The sequence below is a fragment of the Myotis nattereri genome (genome assembly GCF_964212035.1).
Source record: "Myotis nattereri genome assembly, chromosome: 19".
In the NCBI taxonomy this organism is placed as follows: domain Eukaryota; kingdom Metazoa; phylum Chordata; class Mammalia; order Chiroptera; family Vespertilionidae; genus Myotis; species Myotis nattereri.
The window spans coordinates 18,242,258-18,266,979 of record NC_138095.1 but is presented as its reverse complement, the minus strand read 5'-3'; the positions used below and the strand labels follow the sequence as shown (position 1 = coordinate 18,266,979).

The 24,722-nt window shown below is 52.9% G+C and overlaps 1 protein-coding gene across 1 annotated transcript in view; it reads right to left on the bottom strand.

Annotated features, from left to right (window-relative positions):
• The window catches only part of ST14 (ST14 transmembrane serine protease matriptase), a gene marked incomplete at its 5' end in the record, with an annotated part of 35,261 nt that extends 15,411 nt beyond the window's left edge, over positions 1 to 19,850 (bottom strand). Inside the window, 7 exons of the mRNA XM_081113737.1 lie at positions 136 to 376; positions 687 to 722; positions 875 to 1,032; positions 1,373 to 1,443; positions 1,599 to 1,726; positions 2,197 to 2,356; positions 19,626 to 19,850. Of these exons, the coding sequence (XP_080969863.1) occupies positions 136 to 376; positions 687 to 722; positions 875 to 1,032; positions 1,373 to 1,443; positions 1,599 to 1,726; positions 2,197 to 2,356; positions 19,626 to 19,850 (1,019 nt within the window). The remainder of the gene's footprint in view (positions 1 to 135; positions 377 to 686; positions 723 to 874; positions 1,033 to 1,372; positions 1,444 to 1,598; positions 1,727 to 2,196; positions 2,357 to 19,625) is intronic.
• Positions 19,851 to 24,722: the final 4,872 nt, after the last annotated feature.

Here is a 24,722-nt window from a genome sequence, read left to right as displayed (position 1 = left end):
CCACACCTGCCCTCTGCTGCCTGTCAGTCTGCAGTGGCCGGTGACACACACTCTCTCCAACTTGGTCCAGAGGCCCGCCCACCAGAGGCCGCAGCCCAGCTCCCACAGCCCACCTCTGCCCCCCGGGATACTCACTGCGCCACCGTGCGGGGTTCCACGGGGCTCAGGGTGTCATACACCACGACCAGGTCATTGCTATTGGGGTCACAGGCCGTGACATCAAAGCTTCGGAAGGTGAGGCTCAGCACGGAGTGGGCATCGCCCCGCAGGGTCCACTGGCAGCGGGCGAAGGCTGGGTAGGGGCTGTCGGGAAAGCCGGGCGTGGTGAAGCGAGTCTGTTCCCCCCATCGGGCGTGCAGGGCGAATTTGCATCTGTCTGTGGGAAACAGAGGAGGAGAGGCAGAGCCAGGCAGAGCCGGGCGGAGCCGGGGAGAGCCGGGCAGAGCCGGGTGGAGGCGGCAGGGCCAGCAGCCCCGAACCCCGCAGGGGTACCCCCAGGGCTGGCCTCTCCAAGGTGCCCCAGGTTGCCATGGGCCCAGATGCGACCAGGAAGCAGCATCTCATGGCCTGAGGACAGGCGAAGGGATGTGCTGGCTGTCACCAAGGTGTGACTTGTGGGCACACCCGGATCAAAGGGCGTCTGGCCACATCCCAACCCGCCACTAGGAGGAGGGCATGGTACTTACTGTCCTGGGCCGTCTGCACTGTTCTGGGGTCAGTGGCTGGAAAACAAGAGGGAGAATTGAGGTTTTACTGGTCTGGCCTATTTCCTCGTTCCTGCTTCCTTATTCCCCAGGGGAGGAGCCAGCAGCTCACTATCTTATCTTCCTGCCCGCCAATGCCCACCCCCGGCAGCCCGAAGGCCCGCACTCACGGAAGGCCACCACCGAGGTCAGCAGGAAGGAGCTCAGGGTGCGGGCGCGGGGCGGCAGGCGGATGGCGCGCTCCTCGGCCATGATGCGCTCGGCCTCCTCCACCAGGTGGCTGGGGATGCTGAACTCCGACCAGTAGTAGGCGATGACGCTGCCCTCGCTGCGGGGAGGCCCAAGTCTGAGATGCGGGTGGGCTCTGGGCACCCGCTGGGCACCGCCCTCCAAGATGCCCGGTGCAGACCCAAACCCACATGTGGAAAAGTAGCAGAGGAGCACTAGCCCTCCAGAGCGGCTTACGGGGCAGGCCCGGCGCCCTCCGTCAGAGCGACACGGCCCAGACAGGAGCTGTCGCAGTCATGGACAGAACAGGACTTGGTTCCCCAAGCCAGGGCCTCATGGCGGCATCACCCTGCTGGCCACCGGGCACTTGCCCCCCTACAACAGCGCACGGATCCCATTCCCAGCACCTCCCCGGCCCCCGCCTTCTCCGCAGCACCCACCTGAAGGCAGTCACTGTCGACTCCTTGTAGTAAGGCCGCAGGACGGGGATCTCATTGTACAGTTGCTTCAGCTGCGGAAAAAGAGGAGGCTCAGTGAGGCCAGTACCTCTGCCCCCAGCCCAGGCCGCTCCCTCCCTCACTCCTGGGACCTGGTGCCCTTCCGTGCCCCACACCAGCCCAGGGAGATACAGCCAGGATAGGGCTCCAGCCCAGGGCATGGACTCACCGCCTCCTTCACTTTGCTGGCCAGCTCTACAAATTCAGTGGAGTTCGGGTTCTCATAGGCGTCCAGAAAGTTCTCGTTTGTGACCCTCAGGTAGCCATTAAAGACTTTCTGGATCCGCACGTCCCGGTCTGTGCAAGGCCAGGGAAGGAGAAGAGTCAGAGGAAGTGACATCATCCCTGCCCCGTCCCCCAGTGTCCACAAGCTGCCCTCAGCAGCCCTGGGGGTGTGTGTGTGTGTGCGGGTGACAATAAAGGGCGTGGAAATGGTGGGCCAGGTCCCAGTGGGGTCCACCCCCAAGCATGAAAAGCTACAGAACTGCTGACAACCAGGGGCAGGGGCAGTGGGTGCCAGGAGGGGCCAGTGGACCTGAGCACTATGGGCCAGCTCTGACCAATTCCTCACCCACCGCCCACTGCTTGAAAGAGGAAAGGGGAGGCAGAGTCTTAGACCCCCCCTCACCCACCCTGCTGCACCGCCGTTCTCTCCCTGTGTCCATAAGACTCGGGCCCTGGGTCTGTCCCTGAGGGGGGAGATGGGCCATCCCCACATCTCCCTCCCCAGTGCCCTCCCCAGTCCCCCCCTCCGCAGCTTTACTCACACTGGAAGTGCCACACCAAGAAACCAGCCACGAGAGAAACCAGGAGGATCACAAGCACAGCAGCCACGGGCACCACCCAGGGCCTGAGGCCTCCTTTCTCCACCTTCTTGGTGTTGTTGACGGGCAGAAACTCCAGGCCTTCCTCAAAGGCATGCATGCTCTGCACAGAGGAAGACACAGCCGCTCAGACGCTCTCCCACCTGCCCCGCCTTGCAAACCCAGTCACTGCAGCTCTCCACGTACATGAATCCGCTCCGACACTCTGAGAGGCCCAGGAGTGGGGCCCAGCCCAGGGTCATGACTGGCCACCAGGTGCCTCGGTGCAAGCTTCCAAAGGCAGCCCCTCCTCCAGCCCCCACGGCCCCAGGCCCCACCGATCCCCTGCCCCTGTGGGCAGCACATACTAGTACACTGTACACCCTACCCAGTGGCCTTGCTTCGCCAATGTTTAACCAGTTGGCGGTGCCACCGTGGAACAAGCCACCTGGCTTTCAAGCTTAGGTGTCGGAGGGCAGGATTTCAAGGTGAGGTGAGGAGGTCATGACTCTACTGGAATCCATACTCATGCTCAGACCCAAGAACCGGGAAAACAACAAAATGTCCCACAGTCTGGCTGGCGTGGCTCGGTGGTTGACCTATGAACCAGGAGGTCACGGTTCAATTCCCGGTCAGGGCACATGCCCAGGTTGTGGGCTCCATCCCCAGCATAGGGCGTGCAGGAGGCAGCTGATCAATGATTCTCTCTCATCATTGATGTTTCCATCTCTGTCCCTTCCTCTGAAATCAATAGTAAAAGTATATTAAACAACAACAACAACAACAAACCACCTTCCCACAAACAGGATGGCGGCTTCCTGGGGTCCTCCCTGTAAAGGGGCATCAGGAAGTGGGGGGGGGAGCATGTGTGGATGGGGCAGGTGCGGGGCCAGCATGCCATGACAGGTGAACTTTTCTAACACGCGATCTTCCAGCCTTCAATCCTGCAGAGGCGCCGTGTGTCATGAAATTAAACAGTTCACAGGCTTAACTACCTCATATCCACGGCAGAAGGAATTGTAATAAAAGCGAGAGTCCAGCCCGAGCTGGTTTGGCTCAGTGGATAGAGCGTCAGCCTGCAAACTGAAAGGTCCCAGGTTCAATTTCGGTCAAGGGCACATGCCCAGGTTGTGGGCTCGATCCCCAGTGGGGGACTTGCAGGAGGCAGCCGATCCATGATTCTCTCTCTCATCATGAATATTTCTATCTCTTCCTCCCTCTTCCTTCCTCTCTGAAATAAATAAAAATAAATATATTTAAAAAATAAAATAAAAGCGAGAGCCCATAGCCCAAATTCCACAGACGCGCCATTTTTAACCCTGTCTGGATGTGGCTCTTCTGGGGTTAACCCCAGAACTCTAAATAACGTGCCTGAACGGGCATTTCTTGGTTTGTCACATTTAAACCTTCTCTATGAAAGATTCTCTCTGCTCCTGTCATATTTGGATGCTTTTATCTCTAAGTTTTTAGTTTCCTAACTGGTTGTATCTGTGACTTTATATAACATTGCACACAGAAACACACTCCACAGCTAACCTGACTATGGTGATCATATCACAGAACATAAATGTATCAAATCAACCCGCTGTACACCTTAAACTTACACATTATTGTATGTCAATTATACCTCAATAAAAATACATTTTTAAAAAAGATATGAAACACACTCCAGAGGCAAACTGCTTGCTCTGGAATTTGTCCCCATATTTCTACATTATAGGCCAGGGCTACGATCTCAATTCATCTATTTAAAATATAATCAACTGACTTTCTTTATGATCATATGGATTTCAATGCCCTTCCTTCGCTCTCACCCAACCTCCCCATAGTGATAGGGCTAAAGTTTTTTTAAAAAAATACATCCATACTCTGTGTTTTCATTATTAGTCTCTGAAAATATTATTCACTACTGTTTCCTTCCCAGTACAGCTATATTTTGTTTTTCCTGCTGCAAATATTCTTTCACTTGGGTTTCTTTTTTTTTTTTTATGTATAGGGCGTAATGTCACAGGAAGGCCATAGTATTCTGTCACCGTGAGGAGTATGCCCAAGTTGCTGTCGGATGTGTTGTACACAGAGAAGCCGTTCTTCAGGCGCTCTGCTCTCTCCACACCCAATTGGGGTTTCTTTTTAACACACACCCAAGTCTTTGCATACAATCGAAGAGCTCTGTAATACTCTTCTAATCTCCCACACATAAAGTCTGTCAAATAACCTCTCATTTCATTTTCCTCCTGGGGCCTCCTTCCTACAGCCCTGTGTCCTTTCTCATAGCTATTGTCTGGAACCTCCTTCATCATCCTGGGAATTCCCTTCATCTCCCTCTTGTGTGAAAACCCATTTCCTGGATTCTATGTCTTCATCTCTCTTGGATCACTTCATTTTGGTGGAGCACATACTTCAGTAGCTTCCGGAGAAATGTGAGACTTTGGATATTCCTGGAAGTACCTTAATTCTGCAGTCACGTGGGTTGATAGTTTGGCTGGGTATAGAACTACAGGTGTCAAACAACTTTCATTTAGAATTTTGAAGGCTCCATCGTTTTTTAGCTTTTAATTTGGCTTTTGAGACAGATGATAATAGTATACATCCATTATTTTTTATTCATGATTTTTCATCTTTCTCTGAAAGCCTAGAGGATGTGCTTTGAATTGTTTTTTTTGTGTTTTTTTTTTTTGTTTTGATTTTGTGAGCTGAGATCTCCACCTGCCCTTTGAATTGGAGAACTCTTCTCTTTCCGCCTGGAAAACTTTCTTGCATTATTTCTTAGATTATATCCTCCCCTTCATATCCTCTGCTCTACCTTTCTGCAATTTTTATTGTCTGTATTGATCTCCTACTTATTCTTTCTCTGCAATTGTCCACCTTGTTTCTTAACCCTTCTATTGAGTTTTTCATTTCTGCTTTAAAACTTTAATTTCCAACAGTCCTTTCTTGTTCTCTGAATTTTGAGTGGACAGTCTTCTCATATTTGTATTTCTATTGAGTGCCTTTTCTCTTTCACGTTGAAGGCTTCCCCCAATGCCCAAGGATGCTCAGTTGTTCGTGAATATTTAGGAATGAGGTCCGAAAGGCTATTTAGAAGCTTTGTGTGAATGGCTTGGCACAAGTGGGTTTTTTACTGGACATTCCCAACAGGTAAGCTATTGCAGATCTTTTCTCTGGGGTGCTTTAATTGCTCCAGAGAATTTTTTTTTTTAAATGTCTTGAATGGAGCAATTTAAACCAAGCCACTAACATTCCAGAACATGTGAGAGAAATCAATTTCTCACCTCCGATGGGGGACTGGTGGTGGTGGGATGGGGTGTTTTTGCTTGGGACAGAAGTGGGGATCTGAGGGCTTCTAACCATGTCCTTCCCTTCTCACCTCTGTCTCCTGTGACACCAGAGCCCAATTCCAGAGCCTGGCTGAGGATATTCTCAAAGAAATACAGCTCGATCCCCAGTAGGGGGTGTGTAGGAGGCAGTGGACCAATGATTCTCTCATCATTGATGTTTCTATATCTTGCTCCCTCTCCCTTCCTCTCTGAAATCAACAAAAATATTTTAAAATATATAAAACATTGCTGAGAGAAATTTCAAACGACCAAAATAAATCAAGCAGCATCTCATGTTCACGGATTGCAAGAGTCAATATAGTCAAGATGTCTATTCTCAAGTTTGTCTAGAGATCCAATATAATCTTGATCAAATTTCAGCCGGCTTTTTGATGAGCTCTCTGCTCTGAGTTCATATGGAAATGCAGCAGCCCATGAAAAGAAGAACAAAACTGGAGGACTAACATCACCTGATCAAGACTCACTACAAAGACACTGCATGCTTTTCTTTAAATTTCAAAAGTCATCTATTTCATTTCCAAGAATGATGCTTTATTCTTTGATGGTTACTTCACTGGGTAGTCTTTTCTTATTTTATGAATGCACTACCTTCTGGCTCTTTCTGAGGTTACCAACTATATATATGTGTGTGTGTGTGTGTGTATATATATATATATATATATATATATATATATATATAGTAATTCTCTTCAGAACTTTGTCTTTCTCTTTCAGGCTATGGGTTTTCTTTCAATGGCCAATGGTCCTTCGTTGTCTAATAATATTTAAAGATTTTTAAAAAAATAAGGCTTTAGAGCTAGACTTTCTAAACACTGTGTATATATATATATATATACATACATATAATGTGTTAGAAGAAATGTAAGGAAATAATTATTGTTTTTATTTTCAATTTACAGAGTAAGTTCACAACTATTTTCTTACTTGAGCCTCGCAACAATCCTGGAATCGCTCATGAGTGGTGCCATCACCCTGTCCTACCGACAAGGCCGGGAGAAATGAGGACTTTGCAGGATCACGCAGCCAGGTGGTCCTGGTCTCTGCCTCCCAGAGTGGTCAGCTTCCAGCACTCAGGAAGCAAGTATTCAGCGAAGAGGGACAGCAAGCCCCATGGACAGGCACCCCAGGGCGACTCAGGCCTGGCCTGGGAGCAAGGCCATCGGCCATGGGCCAGGCTCAATGGCAGAGCCTTGCTGGTCCCTGCAGCGTGACCGCTGGGCTCCACTCAGCCCAGAAATGCTGTTTAATCAGTAATTAGACTGTTTCCTTTTATAACCCTACTCTCTGCTCCATTTTTAGGCATGTTAGAGATTACTTTGCCTAACCCAGTGGTTTTATTGATAAGGAAACTGAGGCGGAGAGGGAGTGACCTGTACAAAGGCACAAAGGTAGGGAAGTCAGTAAAGCAGCAAAGCCAGGCCGAGAGCCACGCCCTCCCACGCAGGCGAGTTTCAGTGGAGGAGGGGGCGGGGAGCTCCATCCACTCGGCTCAGCTACACACACACCATCTTCCCCCACATAACAATCGCTCTGCAGGGCCCCGGAGCCAGCGGGAGAGGACGCATGCGGGTGCCTGCTTTTGCCTCTTCCTGCTCTTTTGTAGAAGTAAACACGCTGGCAGGTGTACATACAAAACCCCGCGCTGTGGACATACAAAAGCCAGATGCTTGCTTACTACAAACAGACAGAAAGGCCAATGGCCACTGGCCAGCCACAGGCCCAGACACCCTGCAGGGCTCAATGCCAGCTCAGAATGACTTCCTGGAGGGCAGGTGGGCGTGAAAAGCTTGGGGGGTACATGAAGAGTGAAGAACCTGGAGGGATGAAGGGGGACGACCCAAGGGCCAGGTTGCAGGGACAGGGTCAGATGATCGCCATTCCCATCCAACTTCTTATTTTTATTATTTATTTATTTATTTATTGCCATTCAGCTTATTAGAGGGATAGAGGGGATGGTCCAGAAATCCAGGAGCATGTAGCAGCCTTTCAGTATCCTATTTCCTGTTGCTTTAAGCGACTCATCTCCTCCCCAAGGCCAGTGGTTGTCCTAATAAACTGATGTACAAAAGCTATTTTTGACAGAAGAAAGACCCCTGTCGTCCCTGACTCCGATTAAGTAAGAAACTCACCAGGGATGAAAGCTCAATATTAAGCAAACAAAACCGTGTCCAAGTCAACCAAACAATCCTCCCACCCCAGAGGCACCGTCTCCCGGCTCCCAAGCACACGCTGGCAGGCCAGCCACCAGCTCCCAACTCTCTGGGGCCCACACTCCCGCTGGCTCTAGGACCAGTGAATCCAGAGCTACATTTATCACCGGTCGTTCAGAGTGTGGGCCTCACGAGAGAAAAGCACCTGGTGAGTGTTGACATTTATAAATCGTAAAAATAACCCTAACTGCCCGGCCGGCGTGGCTCAGTGGTTGAGTGTGGACCTAGGAGCCAGGAGGTCACGGTTCAATTCTCGGTCAAGGGCACAGGCTTGGGTTGCGGGCTCGATCCCCAGTAGGAGGGGGTGAGCAGGAGGCAGCCGATCAATGATTCTCTCTCATCATTGATGTTTCTCTTTCTCCCTCTCCCTTCCTCTCTGAAATCAATAAAAAACAAATTTTAAAAATTTAAAAAATAACAATAATCTGAAAATCCATGCAAGATTCCCATGTAAAGTAGATGAGGAATAAAGAAATCTTCATGCCAGATGGTTGTGTATGTGTTTTTTAAAGATCGTTGCTCATTAGGCTCAGGTTGGGTGTGACCTGCCGGGAAGGGAAATGAACCTGAAGACCATCACACCGCAACTGGTGACCTGCTTTTGCTGCTGGAGACCAAGGTCAAGGGGCAGGGGTGATGTCACCGGCTGGAGACAAAGGTGTGTTGCTCAGACCTGAGACCAGAACAGGGTGGCCGGCTCCACGCGCCACTGCCGATTCTGCCGTTGATTTGTGGCAGGTGCTATTCACGTATGGGCCCGGTGACTCAGTGCACCCGTCACCAGACGGGGTGGATTTCATTCGGCTCCGTGATGTCATCACTGTCACTATGGTCATTAGAGCCATAAAATATCCCTGATGAGATTGTTCAAGCAAGAAAGGACCGTCTGAGCATCTGCAATGGTTCTCCAAGGAGAGGAGGTGTTGTGTTCTGCGGCACTCGAAGGCACATGCCTTCTTCTACAAGGAGAAAGACACAGCCAGCATAACCATCACAGCCCCTCCCGGATGCCAGTCCCTGTGAGTTCCTGGCCAGAGTCCCCAGAAACACGGGCCACCCAAGACGACAGCGCAAGAAATGAATTCCAAAAACTAACGCTGCCTTTTGTCTTCCCAGGCGATACTGAGCACAGTAGGGCCGCAGAGCATTGAGATTCCAAGGTGAAAGTGGAGACAGGCCTCTTTTTTAAGTGGCTGGTTATCAGGGGACTCTGTCTCCAGGCGGGAGGGGCCCTACTTAGGATGGCTCTCTCTACTATTTTTTAAAAATGTATTTTTCTTGATTTCAGAGAGGAAAAGCAGAGGCAGAGAGAAACAGAAACATCAATGATGAGTGAGTCACTGATCGGCTGCCTCCCGCACACCCCCTACCGGGGATCGAGCCCACAACCCAACCCGGGCATGTGTCCTGACCGGGAATCGAACCGTGACCTCCTGGGCAAATACGTCTCTTTACTTATGTCACCACCCACACCTAGGACACCTCGGGCAGCTGTGGACAGAGAGCAGCAGCCCATGCGCAGGCTCCCGGGAGCAAGACTTCTTCAGACGTCCTGCCGCCGTTAGCCCCGGCCCAGCACCGTGACCAGCACAGAGGGGACGCTCGGCTTGTTCATCACAGGATGACCAAAGGGATACAGGAGGAGGGAAAAGAACCAATCAGAGGCCTCCGCCCACTCAGCAGCCCCAACAACTGATCTCAAGCCAGAGTCTCAGGATCCCATGGATGGTCCCACCCCAGCATTTCCCGACCGGCCTGGGCACGCAAAGTAACAATAAAAATGAAGTGAGGCCAGCAACGTGCTTCCAGCATCCACACTCCCAAGCCCCTCTCCACGGAGAGGCTGACACAGCAGCCAGGAGCGGGGCCAGGTCATTCTTAGGAACTTCCAGTCCCAGCAACTCAGCCTTCATTTCCCCGAAGCGGAGGCTGGGCTCGCCCACGTCTGTCCGTCCGACCACAGAGAGAGGTGCCAGCCGGTCAGTTTCAGTTTCAGCTGGACGGGGCGGGCCTTTGCTCCCATGCCTGGGGCCCTCCCGCAACAGGCTCTGGGCATCCCCTGGTCTCCTAGGCGGCCACCGGAGTTCCTCGGAGACACACGCCCAGCCGAGGTGGGATCAGCTGGAGGTGGACTTCGGAACCTGCTGCCTCTTGTTGCCTAACCCTCTCACACTTGCCCTTTGACCCGTCACTGTCCTCCCACCAGAAGAAGAAGCCCAGAATTACCTGAGATCCGTGGCCCCGAGCAATCCAGGGGAACAGATCGCTGACCCCCAGCTAAGTTCCCAGTGAAGGAAAGAAATCAAACAAAGTTGCACACCTGGTTGGGGCAGGAAGAGAAGTTGCGGGGGCCTGACTCAGCCAACCGGGCACTGTGTCAGCAAGAAACCCAGGGCTGGGCCCCTGCCAGCCAGCATGGCTCCCTCCCCAACTCCCTGCACTGCCCGGGCCCTGCCCACAGAGCAGGGTCCTGGGACCACACACCCCGGCAACAGGACCCACAAAGGGGACAGACCATAGACTGGGGAGGACCCCCAGGCAAGTCCCTTCCTTCCCTTTTGAGGGATCGGGGTGGGTGGGACCTACATGAGGTGTGGGGCCTGGGAGCTCAGGGCCATTGGGGCAAATATGGCTCACTGTGCCTCGGTCTCCTCTCTAAAAAGTGGGTTAATGACCCCTTGCAGCCTTCTAAGCGGAGGTGTTGTAAAAACAAATTACCTGACTCATGCTAATGACAAGGGCCTACCTACCATCTCCCTTCAGTTTTGATTTCTCCACCCACCCACCGTCCATCATCTGCCCAAAGCCAAGCAAGGCCCATTCCTCCCTCCGGTCTTGTGGAGCAGTTGGAATTCAAGTTAAAACATTCAAACAAAACAAATAAACAAACAAAAAACCCCTTCACAGCACAAGTCTGCCTGGAGGCCTCACACAGGAAGCCCCTGGGAGCCACAAACCAAGGCCAGCCCATCCCTGCACCCTGAGGGTCTCCTCCTCCTGCTGCTGCTGTCTCCCCTCCCTCTTCTCCTCTCCCCTCCTCCCCGGTGCGCAGAGGCCAGCGGGGACTGCAGGGGGCGGAAGATGGGGGGTGGGGGGAGATAAAGCCCTCCTTGGGGTCTTGTCACCCATTCTCGGCCCTGAGGCCATTTCCCCAGCAAAGCCAGGGAGTCTGCCCGAGCACGCTTCAGGTCTCAGTTTACACATCTGATCTAGGGGTGCTGACGGCCTCCACCTCTCACCCTGTCCCCAGCCAGGAGGCCCCCCAATCCTGCATGAACCCAGGAGGCTGGGCCCCTGCCCACTCAGAAGGACTCCTCTCACCTACCAAACCTGCCTGCCCTTGAGGACACAGCCAAGGCCACACCCCTGAGAGAAACCTCTGCAGACCGCCTCAATCCACAGTACATTCTCCTGGGCCCTCGCCTCCCCTATGACCTGCACCACCCACTTGGCAGCCGTGATACCCCACGGACACGGTGAGCACACCAGGCAGCCCTGGGAGGTCAGGGTGCCCCAGTTCCTACTTGTTCTGCTTCTTTCACCATCCCTTTACCCTTGACCTTGCCAACGTTAGCAACTGAGTGGTTGATTGATTGCTTGAAAGACATCTCTCTCCACAGCCAGGTGTAGAGAGCGTACCAGAAGCAAGCTGGGATAATCTCCCAGGTGAACCCAGGGGACTTTCCGAACGCGTGTCGGGCGCTGGAAGGGGAGAGAATGCTCAGCTCGCATCCTAGTTCTGCTTCCAGCGCCCCCCAAATTTGGTCTCTCAGAGTCTCTTCCTCTCCCAGGACACATCCTCGTTTGTAATTCCACCAGAGAATTCCATCTAGCTTCCAAGTTCCCCCTCCATCCTCTGCCCCAAAGCCCCGCTGCCCCTTTCCTTCCCTTCCCTGGGCTCTTGGGTCCCACGAGGTCTGCACCACCCATCCCCATTTGCCAGAGGTCTTCTTCCTGGCCCCCCAACCTTCTCACCTGCCCCAGCGCGTCACCAGACAGGGAGCAGAAACACCCGCCTGCAGCGACAGCCAGGCGGATCCCCCCAGAAACCCAGCAAGAGAAACAGGAAGTCAAGGCAGCGCCGTGTGACTTCTTCTCATTCTTTTTCTTGAGCCACATTTTGATTTCACAGGCTAGTGCTTTGTGAATTATTGACATTTTCGTTGAGATCATGACAGAACCCTGTGCAGTTTATAAGAAATAACACCAAGGGGTCCCTTGGACACTCTGCCCGGGTTCCCCCAATTCTAACATCGTATGAAACTATATTACACGACCACAACAGTAACATAATCCATTGATCTTAGTCACATTTCCCATTTTGCTCGTGTTCCTTTGTGTGTCAGTATGAAGTTCCATACTCTGTTATCACTGATGTCGTTTCTTGTATTCACCGGCAAAGTGGAGAATCTGATCCTCTTGCTGCCTGGGTGTGACCATGCCCACCTCCCCCCGGCCCCTCCCCACTAACCTATCTTCCGGTCCTAAAGCTGTCCGTCCTTCCTTCCTTCCTTCCTTCCTTCCTTCCTTCCTTCCTCCCTCCCTCCCTCCCTCCCTCCCTTCCTTCCTTTTTAAAAAATATATTTGTATTGATTTCAGAGAGGAAGGGAGAAGGAGAGAGAGTTACAAACATCAATGATGAGAGAGAATCATTGATTGGCTGCCTCCTGCACGCCCCCCACTGGGGATCGAGCCCGCAACCCAGGCATGTGCCCTTAGCTGGAATCGAACCTGGGACCCTTCAGTCCGCAAGCTGATGCTCTATCCACTGAGCCAAGCCAGCCAGGGCTAAAGCTGTCCTTTCAAACGTTCTAGAAATCAATTACCCAGTATATAAATTTAGGGATCGCTGGCTTTTTTCACGCAGCAAAATTCCCTGGAGCATGACTCAAGTCGTTGCACGCATCAGTAGCTTGTTCCTTTTATTGCCGAGTAGTATTCCATGATACGCGTGTTGAACCTTTTTGAACGGCTGTGTTGGTGAACCCAGGATCTGCAGAAGTTAGTGGAAGAGCGCCAAGCCCACGTGCCTCCTGGCACTGACGGCATTAAAAAACATCTCTCCCACCTCCTGAGTCGCTCCCAGGCAGGCTGGAGTGCACTCTACTGGCTGTTTGGGGGGAAAGAACTGAATATGCAAACAGGAAAGAGAGCACCACCACAAGGGAGGGGGCCTGGGGACCCAAGTCCAAGGTTATAACCCAGAACCCCGTGGTGGAAGGAGGTAACAGGATAGGAGCCCGGGGAGAACTGCAGAACCATATCCTTGGACTTGGATTCTTAGAGCTGGGGCATCCCATCTCCCATCCTCCCACGGCCAGCCTTTCTGGGGGAAATAGCATTTTCATTTGGTGCCAACATTACAAATCCTTCCTCCCCCGGGTGCGATCAGCATCACAATGCCCGGCACGTGAGTGTGGCAATGGGGCCGGCAGCTCCCGAAATACTTCCAGGTCCCCATGCTGAGTGGCTCCTCCTCTCGCTAAACCCGCTCAACTCAATCATCTAGACATCAAAGTGTTTCCTAAGCCCCTGGCCATCTGGTTCAACCTCACAATTATTAGCTAGCAATATTCCCACGAAGACATGGAACCCAGCACTCGACAGCATAATCCAAAAGAGGCCTGACCAGCGTGGTCTCCCTGGGAGCCGTTCATCAGTTACCCACCTTCTCCCCGATCGCACTACTGACATTAACATATTCAATTAGCACACACAAAAAATAAAACAATAAATAAGCAAGGATATAGCCACTTGTTGGAAGCTTATGCCGCAATCAAAAAGGGGTTTTAAAAGAGTAGGTAAGCCCAGCCAGCATGGCTCAATGGTTGAGCGTCGACCTAGGAACATGGTTGGATTCCCAGTCAGGGCACATGCCTGGGTTGCAGGCTCGATCCCCAGTGTGGGGCATGCAGGAGGCAGCTAATCAGTGATTCTCTCTTCCTTGATGTTTCTCTCTCTCCCTCTCCCTTCCTCTCTGAAATCAATAAAAAAAAAAATAAAAATATATTTTTTAAATCTGGAAGAGAGAATTTCAGAGGAATTTCACCTTCTATTTTGTATATTTCTGTACTGCTTGCCTTAAAAAGAAAAACAAACCAAAAAACCCTTCTTAACTTTTGTAATAAGGAGTAATAAGCAACTTCTTTGAGAAAACATGCATAGGCAATACCAAGTTAGTAAAATGTTTCTCTAGGGTACTTTCCCCATTTTAAAATTCTTTCTACTTATCTGAGCCAAATTCTCTTTAAATATGTACTAGTACATATTAACCTTTTAATAACGATTTAAAGTTACAACCAAATAAAACTATGAGGGGATTTACTTTAGATTCTAGGGAAGCCACACACATGCCTGGCTTTTACGGAGCTTGGCGTCGGCTCTACAGTCCGGATCTCCACCTGCCTTCATCATCCTGGCTCACAGCACAGCACAGTCACATCACCACAGCGGGAGAGAAGTGGCTTTAGTGTCCGTTGTCAGGGTGGTACAGTAAGAGCATGACTTACTCCTAACAGAGATGGACACAATTCTGCTCTGGGCAGCCTATCCTACAGGCTGTCCATGTCTTTCTGACTCATAATTAAGTCATCCCCCCAGGAGGGTGTCATCCATCTACAAAGATGATAAGCAAGTGCTCCAAGACCTCATCGGAGTTGCTACTAAATAAGAAATGTCGCAGAACCCAGGAAGGAGTTAGGAGCAGGCCAGTGACTTGGATCCATAACTGGACCCTGTTGGCACAATCCTTCAATCAGATGCAAGCCCACCAGACCTTACGGATCTCCAGCCCCCAGTCCTCCACCGTGCCCAGCAGACGGGAGGCTGACCCAATGCCTTTCCCAGAACACAAATTGGTGTGTGCCTAGCAACAAACTGGATAAAACATACACATAGGGTAAGACATGGAAAAAGGCAGAAAAAAATGTAAGCAACCTGATGTGTTGGCTTGAAGGGGTAAATTATTTTTAATTTAAAAATTTCCATTATGACGTTTATTCATGTGTATAATGGATAAAGGAACATTTTGTTCAAAGCCTTTGTTGAAAGCGCATCCCCGGCCAGACTGCTGGTCTACCACATGAGTAACTCATTAAAAGGAGAGACCAGACGAGTGCGGGGTGAGAGGTGTTTAGTGGACTTGGGTTGGCGCCTGGTGCTCACCACAGTGCTTAATGGTGTGTTCCAGAATTCGGCTGGGAAAAGGCATCAATCACCATCGTCTGTGGAATACAACTGTATAATGGCGTTGCGGGTAAGTCATAGGCTTTGAAGTCTCAGATCTGGGTTTGAATCCTTGTTCTACCTCTGCCTTTGGGCCATTATGCAAGTCAAACTCTCTGAGCCTCAGTCTACTCATCTGTGAACTAGGCATTTTGTCCTCACACCGTTGCTATGAGGATAAACAGAGGTCATGGATTTAAGTGTGCATATTTAATGAGGTGTAGAATGACTGACATCATATTCTTCTCCTTTTCACCATCATCATCATCGCCATCTCAGAGACAAAGGAGCCAAGATTTTGACCAGTCAGACAACCATCACCAAGATGATAAGGGTTCTGTTGCTAAGTTTGGAAAGAACAAGCAAATTCTGAAACGATGAGATTCTAAGACAGAATTTTTAGTAGGTGACTTGCTTCTAGAAAAGTTCTTAACAAACGAAAAAAGGGCAACTATTGGCCACAAGCTCTGAGCAAACCCCAGACAAGCTTCTCACCACTGCCAGCCGGGGTGAGAATTCTCTGAGGAGCCCAGATGTTCCCATTCTCATTCCCATGCAAATGCTACTGTCATTTTGCTAAGCTCCAGGCATCTCAGAAACATCCCAAGAAGAGAAATCCAGTCTCTTACCCAAATCAAATCAGCTCTTACTAATCCGTCCCTTCCTGAGCCCACTGGGCCGACACCCCTGTCTTGCACTAGAGCTGTCCAAGCAAAACACAGCAGAGCCAGACAACCCGAGTTCAAATCCCACTCCCACTACTCTTTGGCTCTGGGTCCATTTTCCTCACCTATAAAGGGTACTAATAATAATACTAAGAGGCGTATATGACATAGGCTCAGCAGACGCTGGTGATGATTAATAGTCCTCTAAACACCCCAGGAGCATGTGCACAGCGTCAGAAGCAACGGCGTCTTGGGGGCTATATCCCACTCTCCTTCCTCTTCCAAGAACAGACTTTCTCCCTTAGGAGAGACATGAGCCAACAGCCTGGGCAGAACCACAAGCCAGAAAAGGAACTGACAGCAGAGGAACTCCAAGACCACAGTGGCCAGGGTGGCCACAGCGCACAGAGTCTTGCCCCCCACTCCCGGGGAGCAGAGTGAGAGGCCATACATGGACCCGGGGCGGGGGGCCGGGGTGGGGGGGAGGAAGCTGTGATGATACAGCGCCTGCTCAGGGCAGACCCACCCTCAGTGCATTCCCACAGGGAGTGGGCAGCTATCAAGGGAGGACTGCCTTCTCTTATGCCTCAGTGTCCACCTCTCCTAAATGAGGGCCATGAATTCCAGGTCTTCCCCAGACCAAGGTGGACAAAGCCCGGAGAAGGCAGAGTGCTTGGCCATCTGCAGCACCTGGGAGGCGAGTCCCCACCTAAAGAACCATCTTAGTGTCCCACTGACTACCTTCCCTGCCCGCCCCTCACCCTTTGCACACACCTTCCAGCACTGGAGCCTCTGGGAGCCCCAAGAGAGAAGGAAGCGTTTAAAAGTTTGGCTTTGTGTGTTGGGAGGGGCAGAGGGGAATAAGGAGGAGAAAGGGACCAGCAGCCATGGACTTGGTACACGTTTCCATTTCACAGAGGATCATGTTCACAGCAGCCGCGTAAAGGGAGGGAAATGACAAGTGGAACCCTGGGAGGAGGGTCCTGATCGCTGGAATCTGTGCCCTAAGTTCCTCAGAGAGACTCCCTATGCCCAGGGGGCAGGCCGGCCCCTCTGCAAGGTCAGAGCCCCCCGGACAACCTGGCTGTGGCCTCTCCATGTACATCCATTCTCCTAACACCACATCACCCTACTGTTGGTCTCGGCTCATAAATTCAAAGGATGATTTAGACACCACGCTGCAGCTCACAGACGGCTTTCATTGTGTAAAGTATCCCTTTTGATCCTTGCAACAACCCTATAACCTATACGCCATCCCCATTTTACAGTCTCAGAAGCTGAGGCTCAGAGATTAGGTAACATCTCTGAGCAGGAAAAGCCGAGGCACCAGGTCTTGCCTCCATGTTGGTCACTCCTGCCACCACATCACCGACGGCCTCCGCCCCATTCGTCTACTCTGACTCCTCAAGCCTGGGTTAGCTGCCCGTCTTTAGTGCCCACCGGGGTTTCTCCGGAACCTCGTTCTTACCACAGAATTTAACCCCCTGCCCCCCACACTACACTGGGTGCTCCCCGAGGGCAGAGCCTGTGTCCCTGGGTCTTTCCCAGTGCTGGCGCCCCATACCGGGCCCAGGCTCCGTCGGCGGGGACCTAACTGACATCTGCCACGTGGATGAGTGAATGTTTGACCAATTAACAAAGAGATGCCTCTCTGAAGAGGCAGGGCTGTACCGCCTAGCCGGGCCCCACGTCTGATTTCCCAACCCTGGCTTCCCTATGCCTAGGGCACACCGCGTCTTACATGGGGCAGCCCTGAGAAGGAACCCCTGGGTGCCAAAGCGACTTCCCCCCCACCATCACATCTTCAACAGAGGCCAGGACCCTGAGTGAGCAGGCCCCCCAGTTCCTGTTACCGGCGTCGTGCACCTGCTCTCCTGCACCAGGGCTCGCACAATCCCAGACACGGTGTGTGTGCGGAGCACCCAGAGGCCACCTCCCGCTGCCCGGGAACAGGCGGGGGTGCGGCAGAGGCCAGAGTGTCCGCCTTGGGAAGCACACAGCCAGACGCAAGCACCGCCGAGTAGAACCGTTCCCAGAAGCACAGTGCCCCGCGGGGCTGCATGGCCAGCGAGGCTCTGCAGGTGCAGAGGACAAACCCAGGGCGGCAGCCGCTCCTCCTGGTCAGGGAGCAAGTGAAGGCAGAGTCTGCAGACCTGACTGTCCAAACACTGTCCGTGGCCCAGGGACTGGGACTGCTGGTGAGGCGGGGCAGGGGCGGGGGGGGGGTGGTTTGGGGAGGGCGGGAGGCAGGGATACTTCTTGGGCAGGGATACTTCTTGGGCAGGGATACTGAGACCTTCCTGGAGAAATGGAATGGGCTTTGGGCACAGCAGGCCACTCCCTGCAGGGCACACCGTGCCTCATCTATTCACACACACCTTACAGGGCGCTCAAGACTATAAGCTCCTTAAGAAAAGCAACCATGTCCTACTGGCCTTCGGAGCCCTCCCTGCCACGGCGCCCGGCACAGAACGAGGCACAGAGCTGGTTCCATGGAGCTCGGCAGGGAAAAGACAAGTGATCCACGAGAAGGGAAGCAGCTCGTCGGAAGTGGGAGGAAGAGCGCAGCGGGGTGGAGAGTGGACGAGCGCCACGGAACATGAGACACTGGGCCGGGGCCAAGGGGAGAAGAAAGCCGGGGCTTGCAGGGGGCAGGAGACGTCTGTTTGTGGTGCCCTTGGAGCTCAGGGCAGAATGTGGAGGTGAGCCGCCCCAGGCCTGGCCCCGTGGGGTGGGGCTGGGGTGCGCATGGTCAGAGATGACTCAGGGGAGGCTGGGGAAGACCCTGCTCCTCCAGCGTCAGCAGGAGAGAGTCCCAGAAAGGGAAGTCACCGAGAAAAACCCGCCCTGAAATCACAAACAGCCATCGCAGGCTCACACCGAGGCGGCAGAGCCTAGGTAGGCAATTACCCAGGGTTCATAAACACGGCAATTACAGGAAGGAAAACAGGTACCCATCCGGGCGAAGTGCCTCCAGCGGGCAGAGCGAGGCCAGCAGCACAGGCCCCGCAGGCTGGCCGCCCAGGCCCACGCTTTCTCGGACAAGGAGGGGCAGCGAAAAGGGGAAGAAACAAGTTCTGTTGGTGGTTCTCGGCTTCTGCAGGCTGCCTAAGCCAGGATGCCGCCGGAGCAAGGGAAGTGGTTTTAGGAGCTCCGCGTGGGGCAATGCCACAGCGCGGCCACAGGACGCCAGGGGCCAGGAGCACGGGACAGCAGGGGCACCGGTCCACCTGGCTTTTGCAGCTGGCCCTCACCTGGCCTCCAGGAAACCTGGGACCCCGCCGGGCAGAGGTGGGGACCTGAGCACTGCCACCGAGGTGGGCCCTTCAAGGCAACTAGCAGCCCATCCCAGCGCGACCTGAACGTCATGTCTGAGATCTCTCGGGTATCCCACTGTTCTTCCTGCCAAACAAGGGCTCCCAGCTTCCCTGTCACCTAAAGGCTCAAGACAAGTACCCACATCCTTTCCCATGGAGTCACCTTCCCCAAAAGCTCCGTCCTCCCTTGGAGACGCCCAGACAAGCCCCGCCGTGGAGTCCTTAGCTCCAAGCTCACAGCAGCCCAGGGTCTAGTCTCCAGGTGCCCGGATGCCCTCTGCAAAGGGTCCCCAATGCCCCTGGCCAGTAAGGAAAAAACAAATTCCTGCGGAGGCCAAGCGAGGCTACGACCCCCAAGCTCCCCGGAGACCTCCTTTCTCCCGGCCACACCACCCGCTCCAAGCCTGCGCCCCCGGCTCCTCTGGGGGTTGCTCTGATAGCGCGGAGCCCCCGGAGGGACCGAGATGGTCCCTTTTTCTCTCGGAGAGTCCCATCTCCAAACACCTGCGCCTTCCCGCCTCCCCCGTGGCTGGCGCGCAGCAGAACAGGTACCAAAGGTCCTGTGGCCAGGCACCCGCCGAACAGGAAATTCCACCTGCCGGGCCAGCTCCCGGGCCACAGAGGGCAGTGGAGCGGTACCCGGGCCGAGACAAAGCGCGGCAGGTGCGGGCCGTCCAGCTGCCGCCGCACCCGGGCTCCCCGCCCGGACGGCGCCTGCCAAGCCCGCGGCCCTCGCCCCGGCGCGAGGGGTCCCGGCTCCCCGCCGCCCGCGCCCGCGCCCACCTCCGGCCGCGAGCTGTACTTGAGTCCGGCGCCGAGGTCCTTGGCGCCCCCTCCGCCCTTGCGACCCCGATCGCTCTTCATGGTCCCGGTGGCGGCTCGCGGGTCTCAGAGGCGTGGTCCCCGCGGGCGGCTGGCTCCCATCGCCGCCGGGTCCGGTGGGTCGCGGGGCGCGCGGGGCGCAGGAGGCGAGGGGTGGCGGGCGCAGGCGGCGGGTTGTCCGGTCGCAGGCCCGGCGCCCGGCCAGCAGCGGTGTGCGGGGCGGGTCTGGCCCGGCGCTTCCTGTCCCGCGCAGGTAGTTTCAGGGTGTGGCCTCCTGGGCCGCCCCGCCCCGCGCCGCTCTCGCCGGCACCTTTCCCGGGCCCGCCTCCCTCCAGCCTCGGGAACCGCCTCCCTCCGTCCGGTAAAGGGGAAAATCAGGCCACCGGCCCGCGGTTGACGGGGACGTGAGATGCGGCGGCTTCCTGGGCGGTGGCCATGAGCACGGACTGCGCCCCGCACGGACTAGCAGGCACCGACACAGCAGCAGGGGCTGTCCGCGCTCCCCTCCCTTCCTGGCCTTCCCCTTTTCCCTTCCTCCCGCTTCCTGGATGCCAGCCGTGGTTTCTCTCCCGCCCTCTTGCAACTTCAATCTCTACCTGGCGGGCGCGACTGGGTCTCAATTACCACCTCTCCGAACCCGAACAAAAACCGGACCGCCCCGGCCCAGCCTCCCGCAGCCTCCCCCGCGCCCGGAGCTGCCCGTTCTCATTGTTAGAGGCCCTTGCTGGCCTGCTTCCAGCTCTCCCTGGGGGAGTGGGGGGGAGAGGGGGGCGCCAGAGTCCTGAGTTGCTCACCCAAACGCCCTTTTACCTGTCCCCAGCATCCTTTCCCCATTTGCAGCCTCTGGCATGGATTGATTCCATCCTCAGATGCCCACCTAGCCCGGATTCTGGTCCTACTTTTTGGCCCCTAAATGGTTTCCAGTTCTCCCTTCAGCCTCCTCCCTTTTTTCTCTACACGTTCTTGGCATCTCGTCTTAGGGCTTTATATAGGTGGCTGTACCTCCTAGCACTGGCGTCGTGGAGTGCCAACTCTGCACTAACGGTGGCCTGGGAACTTCTCCCGTTGCGTTCTACTGGTATACACAGTAAACAAGTACTCCTGAGCACTCCTCTAGGTGCCCGGAGACGAGAGTAAAGAAAACCCCTGCTTTGCAGTCCTCCAGCCCCCACTTCCTTTCCAGACTCGCCCATCTTCCACGGTTTCCTCTGGTTGTGATAGTGTCATTCTCCCAGGCTCAAAACCTTGGAATCACCTTGGACTTCCCACCTCCCCCTTTCATCACCCCCCCCCCCCTTTTTAAAGAATAGTTAGTGATTTTGAGATAGAGGAAAGGAGAGGGCGAGAGAAACATCAATGTGAGAGGGCAACTTCGTGCGGCTGCCTCCTGCATGCCTCCTACCTGGTTTCGAGCCTGCAATCCAGGCATGTGCCCTTGACTGGGAATCGAACCGGCAACCCCCTGGCGCACAGGATGATGCCCAACCAACTGAGCCACACCGGCCAGGGCTCCCCCTTACATCTTCTGTCCAATTAGTCCCAACGCCGGTCAAGCCTTTCTCTCGGGTAGCTGTATGTAGACCCTTTCTTTCCTCCCCACTTAGAAGATCCCTATGTACACCCCCATCACCCTTTGCCTGGATTTGTTACGAAGTGAGCGATCTGCCTCCAGTCTGCCGCCTCTGCCCTCTGATCTCTTCCATACACAGCAATCAGGTTCCTCTTCCTCAACCACAGCTTTACAGGCTGCCGTGGCTCCTGGATCCAGCCCAACCTCCTCAGCATGGCTTTCACAACGCCACCTGCCTTCCCCGGCAACCTGGCTTCCCAGCATTCCTAGGGGCTCCTCTCAGCCAGGCTTTCCCACCTGTGCACCTTCCCTAATGCTTCTCATTCACTGGGAGTCCCTCCTCCCTCACACCCACCTCGGGTATTGAGACAAAGTCACCTACGGAGTCATCGTAGTCATGGGTAGTCATCAGTGGTATGCACCGACAGTTCCTAGCTCTCTGCTTTCCCTGCACGGGCTAGCATTGCACCCCTTCTCCTTGCAGTCACCCTGGGAGCACAGGTTGAGATAAAAACCTCTGTGGTCCTGTGACCCTAAGCAGCTGCCACGTGCAGAGACCCCTCTGATGGGCCCCGGACATGGCTAAGAATTAAGCTTTGGGGATGGTAAGCCTCTGAGAGTTGAGGGTTGCTCATTGTTGCAGCAAGCCTAGGCCATCCTGACTGATGCTCTGTCTTCTCCTTGAGAGGTTCCTTCCCTCCAAACCACAACTAGGTCTGCTTGTACCTCCGTCGTGGAATTGACCACCTTTCCTTTGCAGGCCCATCAGTGTCTTACTCATTCGTTGAGCCCTCGGAACCCAGCGCGACACCTGGCATCATAATTCATGTCAGTTTTAGAATAGAAAGTAGACCTGCTGCCTTCCACCATGCAAAGCATTCCAGAGCTAACTAGAAGATATAAAACACGAGTTTCTGCATATTGAGACAAAAATCCCCTGTGTCCCTCCTAAGTAGTGCATCAGGACTATAGTTACTGAAGGCACAAGACCTTTCAGCGAATGTGGGTGATTGAAAGTAGCTGGTTTCAAAGTAACGTGAGTGGCATTCATGACTCTGAAACCTGCTGTTCCGCAGCCAGAGGAGTGTCTCGTATCGTCTCCCAGGTTCCTGGAGCGTCATCTTTCAGCTCTTGGCTAATGAACGCCTTGCACAGAGAAGGCACACGGTACTGTCATTTGAACGCAACACATGTGCAGTGCATTTACTGTGAATCCTGGACCCTTCCCCTACGGCTGCTGTGTCATGCCCATGGACACCAAACCCACTTGATTCCATCCTCCTAACATTATGATATGTGAATTAGGTGCTTTTTTAAAAAATATTTTTTTTATTGATTTCAGAGAGGAAAGGGAGAGGGAGATAGAGACATTAATGATGAGAATCATTGATTGGCTGCCTCCTGCACGCCCCACACTGGGGATCAAGCCCACAATCTGGGCATGTGCCCTGACCAGGAATCGAACCACGAATCAAATCGCAACCCCCTGGTTCATAGGTCGACGCTCAACCACTGAGCCACCAGGGCCTGCTGGATTTATGCATGTTTGATATGTTTTGGTCCATTGCCATTTTTATGCTCGTTGATGTTCACATGGTCTCCTTTTTGGGCAGTGGGAGCCCCCTCCACTGGCTCTGAGTCCTTTGGACCCAATCCTACTCTCTCTGTTTCTGGGCTTTCTGGTAAGATGTGCCAGGTTCATCTTGCGCATTTCCTGCCCCGACATGCAGTCAGCCATTTCTTCAAGACATCCTGTCTTTTAGTGGAAAATGGTATTTCAAGACAATCCATTGTTTCTGGGGCTTTTGGTGGACAAAGGTAGGAATTTTTTAGAGATAAAATACACAACATGTTTATATTGATACTTTCAATTCAAATATTGACTCAACTTACTCTATTTTGCATCTGTATTTACTTTTCCCCACCCCGAGAGTCCTTGTTCTCACGTCACTTTTTTTTTTAAAAGCCCTATCTCCTTTATTAAATGACAGTAACAGGTACAATTTTCTCATGAGAATTCAGTGAATTTGCCCTTAATGGAGTTTTTGTCAACTTGCCAGCTCACGAACAGCATACTCTAACTAATTTGAGGAAGAAAAAAAAGAGGAAATTATTAAAAGCTTTGTAGAAAGCTCATAGAATCTCTGAGAGGGCCAGAAAGGCAAGAGGGGAAGAGACCCAGCCAGGATCCAGGCCAGCTACTCCAACCACAGTGCTGCTCCCGAAGCCCCCACTTCTCCAGCCCCAGGGAGACACCTCCAGCTCATCACCTGGGCACCAGTGATGTTACCACCGCTGTCTTCATGCCTCTAGCCGGAGTGGTCTTTGACCTTTTTTCCCTCTTGAATAAGTCTCCTGTGAGTGCAGTTCATTGGCTCACCCGCCAGCCTGCTAAGTCGAGGTCTAGTTCCTGCCTTGGGTAGGCAGAACTTATCACATGGAAATCCTCCCGAATACAGGAGGGCTGCTTAAAAGACACCCTGGTGTCCACACCCTGGGCTCTGAGCTGGTTGTCTGGGGGTATCCCTGGAGCCTTTCGGGAAATGCATTCTATTTCCCTGGGCTACTTCCTCAATGCTCTGTCTTGAGAGCATCATTGAAATGTCCCTTTCTCTCACCCTCCTTGCCGTCCACATAATCAGCACATCCCAGCCCATCCCTTCTCCCATCTGCTATGTGCAGCTATGCCCAGCCCACTCTGTGACCCATGGTGCTCACCAGCCTACAGGGGCCGACAGGGCCTTTTAAAATCAAAGTGTGCTGACTCATTTGCTTACATTCCGAGCTCAATGCCAAGTGCTAGTTAAATGAACTTAAATTTTAATCGAATAATGAAAACATATGTCTTGTGTATTTTAAAAATTCTTGCAAGGTCTTATCTTCACTGTGATTGAAGATAATAACATTGCAAGCATAGAACGAGAGTGACCAAGACTGACATTTCTGCTCCTCATACAAGCTTTTCAACATCCCTGTCATGAAGGTAAAACAATTATCATCCAATAAGTTGGCAAAAGTGTTTTAAATGAGCAAGACCACAAATTTACATTTACTCCTAAATAATGATGTCCCTCTCTCTAAGTGTGTTTTTGGTTTGGAGTTGTTAATAAATATTATGAGGCCAACTTCATTAATAAGACTTGAAAAATAAATGTCAAGTGCACGAAGACAAGCCACTACAACATTTTTAGTGCTTAAAGTCGTGCAATATTCAATTTAGTAATTTACAAAATATCATTAAGGAATGATAATGTACAGCTTGAGGTTTCCTAATTATAAAAGCCAAAGACAAAAAGCCATAAAATCATGATAGAATGACTTTTTCTTGCCACAGTCTAAATGGC